Source organism: Salvia miltiorrhiza, chromosome 4 (assembly GCF_028751815.1).
Source record: "Salvia miltiorrhiza cultivar Shanhuang (shh) chromosome 4, IMPLAD_Smil_shh, whole genome shotgun sequence".
Classification (NCBI taxonomy): Eukaryota; Viridiplantae; Streptophyta; class Magnoliopsida; order Lamiales; family Lamiaceae; genus Salvia; species Salvia miltiorrhiza.
The window spans coordinates 25,052,365-25,062,744 of NC_080390.1; the positions used below are offsets into that span (position 1 = coordinate 25,052,365).

The following is a 10,380-nucleotide window of genomic DNA, read 5'->3' on the forward strand; positions in this document are numbered from 1 at the left end:
CTTTTCAGAATTCTGTGAGCCTTCTTTCCATTTGTACCTTACTTTCTTTGTTTCTTTATGTTCAAGCTTTCACTTGTTGCATCATTCTTGTCATTTGAAACCTTTTACAACTCTTTGGCCCTTAGTGCAAATTGAACTTCATCTATAGTTATTGAAGTCTCTCTGCCATGTAGCATGACATCCTTTTAAGTGTTCAAAGGATCTTGGCAATGCATTCAACAAGATGATAGCCTTGTCTTCATCTTCCATTTTGACCCCTATTTTCTTTGAATCATCAACTACTTTGTTGATCTCATCTAATTGATCTAGAATCCTTTTATCATCTATTATATTAAAGGAGTACAACCTATGCTTGGTGTATAGACGATTGACCAAAGATTTGGTTATATAGAGGCTCTCAAGTTTTTTCCAAACTCCAACTACACTGGTTTCTTTGGTCACTCTCTTAATACCTTATCACCAAAGCACAAGATGAAGGTGTTGAGCCTTCTCCAACAATTACAATCTTTTTTCTTTGCTAATCGTATCAAGTAAATTCTTCTCCCCTTTTAGCGCATATGTTAATCCTTGGTGAATCAAAATGTCCTTCATTTTAATCTTCCAAAGTCCAAACCCAATTTTACCCGTAAACTTCTCAATATCATACTTGGTAGTCGCCATATCCAGTTCAAATTTGTTTATCCTCGCCTTCCTTGTTTTCCACATACGACGCCAAATGTAAATTTGAAATCGCAATGTGCAAAACTCTCAAGATCTCGCCAAGAAAGACAACAGAACGCAACAACAATGGACTAAGAACAAAATAGAAACTAAAGAACGAAAATGTAGAAACAAGGATTTTATGTGGTTTAATCGTAAGGCCTACATCCATGGAAAGTCAACCGTTGAGAATTGACTATTAATACAAAAAAAAATCCTACAGATACAAGATCAAGCAAGAACTAGTTGCTCAAAAACTGCGACCATTGTTCTTATCTCTCAATCTCTCCAAATCATTTCCCTATGAAACTAATTCATGTAAAAAAGATGATAAAACTACAAAGATACAACTTATATATACTACTGAATGGGATAATCTGATCCATCAATCACCAACGGCTCAATATACTCAGTGCATGAGAAAGAACCTTCCCTGCACACGGTTATAACAAACTTTCAGCTATTTTTAACCTATTTGCATGCATGTTCCTCAAACTCTAATGTTTGCAGTTTAACCCCCTCAACATGAAACTGTATTTATGTAGTCACAAACTAACATGTGCAATATTTTATTTTGCTTGATTTAGTAGAATAGTAGGGAATGGTGAGTATTGACTAAACAAAACTTCATGACATGAACAAAGAAATCATCCACAATGAAAGCGATTTGGTTTAAAAATTCGGGGTCTTACAGGTGGACTCTAAAGTCTAACCTCACTGATAACTTGCAGAATAAGTCAATCCTTGGATTTCTTTTTAATTCTTTTTGGCTTCTACGCGTAATGTTTAATCAATAATTTATTAACTCCGGTATTGAGGTAACATCCAATAAGATCATTTTCCTTTCCAAGATCAAGAATGCTAAAAGCTAAAGCCATGATCATACATAGAGATGATGTTGAAGGAATCTAAAGCTCAAAAACACACTACTGAATCAACAAGCTAATTGAGATATTTAACAACAGTATAATCATTTTTCAGTAAAAAACTCGGTAGCCCTCTCTGCGTATGTAATATTACTCTCCCAACACCACACCATTTCCAAAGTAAAAAAATATATAGAAACATCAATAAAGTGGAAAGTAAAAAATATATAGAAACATCAATAAAACGATACCTATTTTCTTTTTACAGATACTTGATGAATGACTGTAATCGAACAGCACCTAAAAGAAGGAACCTTAGCAACAGGGTCGGGCACAATATACTCAGAGCAGCTGACGAAGCTGTTGTGTTTCCTTTCGAAGTGATTGAAGTTCTTTCACAATCTCAGCCTGATTTTCCAATATCATTCCCATGGACTTGGACATCTCCATCTGCACATTACTGGCAAATGTTAGGGTATCAGAGTAACGAGACCCAACAGGCAAGATATCAGATTTATACCTCCTGCATATGGAATTGCCTCAATATTTCCAAGTGAAGATTACGCATGTCATCATGGATAGATTTCTGAAATGAAGCAAGAGTTTCTTCAAGTGTACGCTGAAAAAGCTGGAGTGTGAAAGAATTTCCCTGCTGTGAGTCGGACTGTAAGGAAGCTTTTGGCAAATGTGTCATTCCACCCTACAAAATAATTACACAAGTTTGATTAAGCACTGTCATGGAAATATGACTCAGGCATTTTTAATGATTCAGCACATATACAGCACTGCATTAAAGGAACAACAGAGCTTGAATATTGTTCATAAATGGAGTCACAACACCAAATTGCATCTTGTTAAAGCACACATAAATGTTATATGTCAAACGAAAGAATGCATACCAGAAAAACGACTGCACAAAATTCAAAAACAGAGACTGCAACATTTGATTGTTGCTTACATTTATAGTTGCACGTGCACTGGATCCTGAGGCTGACGGTATTTCAGACCTTGATAACAAGCTATTGAGAAGCTCTTCCCTAGTTTCTGCTCCTGTTTTCTTAGATTTTGGGGAACCCCCGGGAAAAGATGAAGTATCATTTAAGGATGGTGTGGCACCTATTCTCTCTGCATAACTGGAGAATCTTCTAGGATGAGACAGAGTTAGACCAAGATTCTCTAGATTAGCCTGTGCTGTAATGCCTTTTGTACCTAAAGGAGAGGAAACAGCTTCTATAGATCCTTCATGATTGAGGGTTTCTCTGACTCGTAAACTGTTCAGGCTCAGGCTTGATATTAAACTGCTTGTACTTTGATTTGTGGGGAGACTGTCTAGTAGTTGTAGACCAGACAACAATAGTCCAGACGTTGCAACACGAGAAGGCAGGTTGATAGATTGGGGAAGCTGACTGGATTTGTCTGATAATCTCTCGCCACCCCAAGCTTCAGGTGGAGTGATGGAGGAAGCATCATCCGTACGGGTAGATGCAGGTGTAGATGCCAACTGTGTGTATGTAGAAGCAGTATCATCCTGCAAGGGCTTCAACTGTATCAAAATTTACATTGCAAGATGACAAGTTCCAAATATTTATCAATTCTAATGGCCAATAAAGTATAACTATGCCAAGGAACAGAACAGTCTAAATAACAGAATGCAGACAATGTTTAATAGAAAGCAGTTGTACAAGTAATCGGTGAGCAAGTAATGAAATTATACAACTTGTTCAGTGAAAGTCTAGCGATGGTATTTCATAAGTTTCACTCCATTTAATCCACCTAATATCTAATACTACCTCCGTCCCGTAAGAGTATGCTTAGTTTGTTCGGCACGGGTTTTAATAAATGTTATTGTGAGTGGAGAAAGGGGTCCACTTTTGTAAGTCGGCTGGAGAAATAATGGTGGGCCATATTGGTAAAGTTGTAAATAGTGTTGAATGTGAGGATAAAGAAAATAAGAGATTAGTGGTGGGATCATGTCCAAAAATGGGTTGCATACTCTTGTGGGACGAACGAAAAAGGAAAGTGAGCATACTCTTTTGGGACGGAGATAGTAAAATATAATTAAGTGAACCCTATACAAAACACTTGTTTGTGAATAAGCCTTGGTTTAGTTTCAGTAAACTACTTCTTTGGTCCATAGGGGGTTTCTCAAATGATTTGCCCCTGAATTTAGAAATTGGCTCTAACTGTCCACCCAAGTTCCCATTGATATAGAATCCACAAGGAAAAGCACTTGCCATTTGTTGGTCCTAAAGCATATGGATATAAATTGTCCAATGGGAGCAAGAAGTTCCTTGAACGCTTGGAAATGCTTCCACAAATTAATGCAACCACCCAAGTTTAAACTGCTTGAGATCAAGAATATTTCCAAACCAAACCAAATGTCAAACAAGGAGATATCATAAATGATACCAGAAAAAATTCCAAATATGGCTTCAAGTCTCTAAATGTTAATGATATATTGACTAGATCCAAAAGGTAAGAAAATGGCAACTAGGGGACATTGAATTGCAGTGCATGTTGAATTAATAATATACAAACAAATCAATCCAGCTAAGGGAAAGTGTTCTCTGAGGAGGGAGGGGGTGGCGAATAATAGAAACACCAATGGTCTAGGTGTGTTACACAAATAAGGTCTTTATACCTAAGACCTTCACAGGACAAATTAAAAAGCAGCTATAAACTTTTGAGCTTTGAGAAAAATATTCAAGAATCGAGATGAAGGTTTCATGTGTTTCTCCAAAATACTACCTATAAGAAGAAATCACTCAGTCTACTATACCATTGTGCACCAGATGCTTTTAAATAAAAGCTTATGACTACAAATCCATGGATCTTAATGAAGTCAGCAACTGAATTAATCAAGGAACATTTCAACCTGGGTAAAATAAAAAAGCATTCACTGCCATTGCCTAGAAATGGATAGGAAAAAGCATTTGAGGTTTAAACTAGATAGAAGACAGGGTGATTTTGCATGCAGTAAACAGGGAGTTTGAAGCATATATCAACTACATTTCAGTATATAGGGCCAGAATTTGCCAAGAATCATTTGTAGTAACCAATCATACAAGCAACAACTCCAAGGACATTTTCATATCATCGCTGACCTTGTTACTTCCTTGTAGAAACAAGAATGAATCTGTCAGACGTCAGTTGATTTAAGCAACACCCATGCAAAATCCCTTAACCAATTTTCTTTTTCTTTTTTTCAGTTTTTAAAATTAACTTACCATTCTAGAGTGGATAACACCAATAGAGATAAGTTATCACTTTTCACTATCAGGTATGATAACAAACTTCGAACCTTATGATCACTACTAAATTTCTACTACATCCTGCAGTATAACCTGACTTCCAATAAAAAGAAATGACAGATATAAAAAGAAACCACTGAGACTAGCAAAACGTACCTGTTTAGCTGATGATGAGTTAGATTTCCAGTCAAATATTGGATGAGTATTATTAGTGCCTTCTTCTGAAAGACCAAATCTTCTTGAAGGAAACAAAAAAGAAGATTTTCTATCCAGATCTTTCTTTGAAACATCACGATCATCCCACAATTTGTCAACAGAAGGTGTAATTGATTGAACTTCCATAAGAGGGGAGAACACCTCCATATCATCCTTGAAGTTATAGCTTCGAGGTGCATGCAATCTCGTGAGAGCTCCACCAGTCAATAAGCTGCTTCGGAGAGGTGTTTCCTCTGAGACAGGTAAGTTAAGAGAGCTTGATGCAGATCCTGCAGGAAAAGAAAATAAATCTCCAGACCCAGTTCGGATAGGATTCCTAGTTCCAGACACCATTGAGGGCATTGAAAGGCTAGAAGATGCCCGAGAAGGAAGTGGATCGGGCATAAGAACAGAATCCCCCACGTCACCAGCCAAAAGAACAGTTTCGTCTGAGCAGTTGCTCTCATTAACCATCACCGGTTTTGACCTTTGCCAACAGAGATTTGTGACAGCCTGATAAAGATCATGTTTCATGAGTACAATGCAGTTGCCTAGCAATATTTTGGTGCTGAAAATAATGGACTCAAACAATGCAAATGTTGTTCTTCTATGTGACATTGTACGAGCTCATCATGATATTTTGTTTCACGGGGAAACTGGAAAGTGATCCTCTGATCAGCTTTATTACCAGCTACTAATTATGAAGAAAGATTCAAATCTAGGGTGTTCTTGACAAGCATTGAAACATTCCAACAGAATAACAATAGATCACGATACAGGAGTTTTAGTACAAGTACTTTTTGCAGTAATTAGCACAAAATAACCATTAGTAATATAATCAATTCTCCAAACAGGAAGTTCAAATGATTCTTGAATTGTGATAATCACCTCAGAATTCCCATATGCGCGAAGAACTGTGATTGGCTGTGGTTTCCCACGAACATCATAGAATACAACCTGCCCAGTGCTTGTACCAGCTGCCAAGGTTAATCCGTCATCAGTGAATGCGAGCGAAGAAAAGGGAGCCTCATAAGGAATACAAGAAGATGGCTTCTTTGACCCTGAGTCAAATGTGTATAACTTCATATCTAGGCCAACACTAGCAATAATCTGTCAGATACACAAGAAAAATAAAACCATTACTATATGGAATGTGAGTTACACCAAAGTTCCATTCCAGGGAACACTAATGCCCTAAGAGGACATAAAAAATGAACATAAAGCAGATAAGCAAGAGACCTTGTCATTGGATGGTGAAAAACTAACAGCAGATGTAGGTGCTGAATGCTGCTTCAGCCAAGAAGCCTGAAAAATGCAAAAGGGCTTTATGTAATATAATAAAAGTAACAGCCCCTCAAGCCATATTAGAATGAAGTAAGGACAATTGCAAAACTTGTCAAACTAATTCAGTATAGGAAGGGACTTAGTCTGACAGGCAAAAAGAAAAAAGGAAAGAATGCTAACCTTTGGACTGCGACCAGTTGTATCCCACATATGAATGGACCCATCATCACCAGCTGTAACCAAAAGGTGCCTGCTCATCCGAGAATAATCGAGTGAACCCAGAACCTGGTCTTGTAATGTTTTCGAAAAAAATTAGTCGTTAACATAGCCAAAAAATGTTTAAGAGGAAGTCATGAGTGCTCAGAACAATATAGCTAACCTGTCCATTAGGGTCCCTGAGTTCAGCAGCTTTTGTGCCAGAAGCAAGGTTGTGAAGTATAATATCTCCTTTACGACTTACAGAAGCTATATGCTCATCTTTGCAGTTGTACATAGCCCCTGTTATTGTATCAGTATGGCCTTTCAACCATTTGACGCATCGTTTGTTCTGAAGATCCCATATTCTCACAACTTGACCAGTTCCACCAGAGCAAAGATATCGAGATCCTTTATTGCTGAAGCTGATAGTTGATATAGATTCTGAAGGCTTAGACATACAAGAACAATTATGAGACCAAAAAACTTGCTATGTAGAAGATCCCTAGGAGATTGACATTTGCTTATTATTATCTCAACTTTATTCACGGTCCTATAACTTAGATAGCATCATTAACACATATTAATATTTATTTTTTGTCAAGTAACACATACAAATATTATGAAAGAATCCACTGATGAAAAATCTATGATTGCGCTCTTATCTAGTTAAAGACACACGTCAGATAGCGCAATCCAAAAAATGGTACAATTCCAAAATATTAGTTGGAACCTCTGCTACAATCTCAGTCACTTTAAAGATTAGAACGCAGTGTAAGCATAACTAGTATATAAAACAGAAAAATGGATGTATTTCAATCTAATCTACGGAAAAGAGCTCTTAATTTTAGACAATGTACCTCAACTGTTTCGCCCCTGGCATTCTTGGCCGGCACCATCCACAAGCTTTGCCCGTTCTTCCGCCATAATGAAACCTTACCATCTTCCCCAGCGCTAGCCAATACCAAATCTGGCAAACCGAAAAAACGAAGAACTCAACCTCCCCTCCAAAAAAAAAGTGCAGGTAACTCCCAGTCAACAAGCAAACATAAGTAGGAAAAGAAATTCCAGTAAACTAGGAAAAAAGAATTGATCTACGAAAAGATGAAGTGAGAATGCACTAACTGTTGTGGTTCCATCTGACAGAATTCACGCGTGAGCCTGGCGATGGAGAGTGGGTGAGAACACAGGGGTTTTGAGGCTCCACCGAGATGTCGAAGAGCTTGACGGTGTCACCGCTGCTGGCCGCCAGCAGCAGCTTGGCCGATTCCGCCAAATTCATGATTCAATAACACAGTGTGTGGGGAAAATTGGGGATTTTGGGGTGTGTTTGTGTAGAGAGTGGGAGGTGAGATGAAATGATGGTTTCTTTTCTGGAAGAAATTTGAAAATTAGAATTGGGCTAAAAACCAGGGCGCCTTTTAAATTTAAGTAAATATAAATACTCGCTTATTATGCTTTCTTTATACTCCAAATACATTACGTATAACGGGAAATTTTGGTGTTTAAATTATAAAGGCCACTTTTATATATATATATATAGGAATAGGATCATGTAGTATTCGAGCTTATGGTAGATCCGTATGTTCAAATCTAAACCACACATTTGTGACATGTAGCGCATCAAGATTGTGACACGTGGCAAGGAGCTTCCAAGCATTCGAAGGCAAAATCTGTAGAGGGGTAAAATCAAGGAATTAAAAAAAATTAGATTTTCTCAAAATAGACATATTTTATATGCATATAATATCACACAAAGATGCATAAAGTTTTCACATAAAAATGCATAACTTTGAACAGAAAATGCATTTCATTTTTACAAATTTGGTATTTTTGCCACCGCACCCCACACCACCCCCCAACCCTCCCCACCACCACCCCTCTACCATCCCCTCAAAAAAATAGACATGTTTCACATGCATATAAAATCACACAAAAATGCATAAAGTATTCACATAAAAATGCATTAAATTATACAAAAAATGCATTTCATTTTTACAAATATGGTATTTTCGCCACCCCACCCTGCACCACCCCCAACCCCTTACCCCCCCCCCCACCCCACCCCGCCATTTTTTTTCGCAAATCTAATTTTTTGACCGTTGCCCCCACCATTCCCCACCCACCCACCCACCCACCCACCCCAAAGCCATTTTTTTTTTTTTTGCAAACCTACTTTTTTGAAGATCGTTCTTTTTTGTAGAGCATACATTTTTTGTGCTAACTTTTCAGAGGCGCCTTACTCATGTAACTTGAGACGTCGTTCTTCACCAAATCAGGAACCTTGTAGATTAAAGCCTCAACCAAATTCTAATCTTCTTTCACAACGGACAAATTCTTGAAAACCATCTTGCCAACGGATCTATTCAAGACTTCGCCTATAAATAGAGCTCGTGGAACATCACAATTTTCACCGATTCAAACATACAAGCTGAACCTCTGCCAAAATTACAACTCAGCCTTTCACTGCCTTCAAAGTTTGAATCGAAGAAGAGAATATCCAAAGCCAAAATCAGTTTACTAATTACTCGATCACATTCTCTTAGTTACTCCCTCCGTCCCATTAATCAAGTCTCCTTGCTTTTGGGCACGGGAATTTAGGAGAGCTAAAGTAGATGTAAAAATAGTAGGGACCACATAATTAGTGTATTAGTTAATGTTATTTTATTTCATAATTAGATGTAAAAATTGCTCTAAGCTCTCTTCTCTCTTCTCTCTCTTCTCGCCCTTCTCTCTTGCAATTCTCTCTCTTCTCGCCCTTCTCTCTTGCAAAACTCACACACACAGATCTTTGGCAGAACACACACATACATAAATGCATCCTCCACCACAAAAATCAAAGATACATAAAATTTTCATCCCAAAAATCAAAGATACACAGTCCGGACGGACTGTAAGAGAGGCAGCAACGGTTCCGCCTGAGCAGAGAGCTAGGGCTCATTCCGAAAGGGGGAAACTCGCCTGTGCATTTCGGTGAGAGAGTAAGGGGTAGAGTGAGCGACGATCTCGACGGTCCTTCTGAGAATAGAGCAGACGACACGAGTCGGCCACTGCTCGCCGGAAATCGAAAGCAGTAGCGATGATTTTGATGAGAGCGTTAGGGCTCATTTCGAAAGGGAAAACCAGGGCACAATATGAGAAAGGAATTGGAATTGAGAGAAAATAGAGAGAGAAGAGCAGATGTGACGGGGAAGCAGCGCCGATGACCGGCGTGACGGCGACCTCGCCGGTCTTCCAGATGTGGCGGCTTTCTCAAAGGGGGAGAGAGGAATTGAAGAGAGAGTGAGGAGAATGAAGGTTGCGTGAGTTCAAGGAAATTTGGGTGCACTAATTCCAAATGGTGGTGAAAGAAGAAGAGGAGAGAGGGGGGAGATGACGAGAGAGAGAAGAGAGAAGTGAGGAGAGAGAGAGAGAGGAGGGGGTAGGTGGGTTGGTTTGTGAGAGGAGAGAGAATACCTAATTAATTGAACTAATTGTATTGTAATTTATGCCAAAAAAGGAAAGGAGACTTGAATATTGGGATGGCCCAAAAAGGAATAGGAGACTTGAATATTGGGACGGAGGGAGTACTTAGGCAAATCCTTTGTTGTATTCAAAGCCTAAGTTTCCGATTACAGAGAGCCTATTCTCTGTAATCTAGTTGGTAATTCGAACCCCTTTTTCAACTGAGCGAAAAGAGAGTTTGAGAGAGTTCGAGACAGTGGTCTGAACTCAAGAGTTATTAGCTGATCACTATTTTTATAGCAACAAAAACTGCAACTAAACAGTGTAATTGTAGCACAAAAATAGCAAGCAGAGTATCGTATTCACAGAGACTATTATGACGAAATCACTATATCTATTTCCTAAACAGACTCTCACAGTATGCAGGTAAACGAAAGCAGGAAGGT

At 38.4% G+C, this 10,380-nt stretch overlaps 1 protein-coding gene across 4 annotated transcripts; it reads right to left on the minus strand.

Moving 5' to 3' along the window:
• Positions 1–823: 823 nt before the first annotated feature.
• LOC131019540 (protein NEDD1-like) lies at positions 824–7,901 on the minus strand. 4 transcript variants are annotated; one of them, XR_009100324.1, is made up of 11 exons: positions 7,616–7,900; positions 7,351–7,460; positions 6,675–6,941; positions 6,476–6,580; positions 6,251–6,316; positions 5,900–6,121; positions 4,973–5,524; positions 2,524–3,108; positions 2,086–2,265; positions 1,817–2,015; positions 824–1,132 (listed from the first exon to the last, which is right to left on the minus strand). XR_009100324.1 is itself a non-coding variant. In XM_057948106.1 (10 exons), the coding sequence occupies exons 1-10, from the start codon at positions 7,770–7,772 to the stop codon at positions 1,908–1,910; spliced, it is 2,337 nt and encodes a 778-aa protein (XP_057804089.1). In that variant the 5' UTR covers positions 7,773–7,901; the 3' UTR covers positions 1,630–1,907. The 4 variants fall into 4 exon arrangements, 2 of the variants coding, with proteins under 2 accessions (XP_057804089.1, XP_057804088.1); XR_009100325.1 differs by having other exon boundaries at positions 2,524–3,093; positions 7,616–7,898; XM_057948106.1 differs by lacking the exon at positions 824–1,132 and having other exon boundaries at positions 1,630–2,015; positions 2,524–3,093; positions 7,616–7,901.
• Between the last annotated feature and the right edge of the window lie 2,479 nt (positions 7,902–10,380).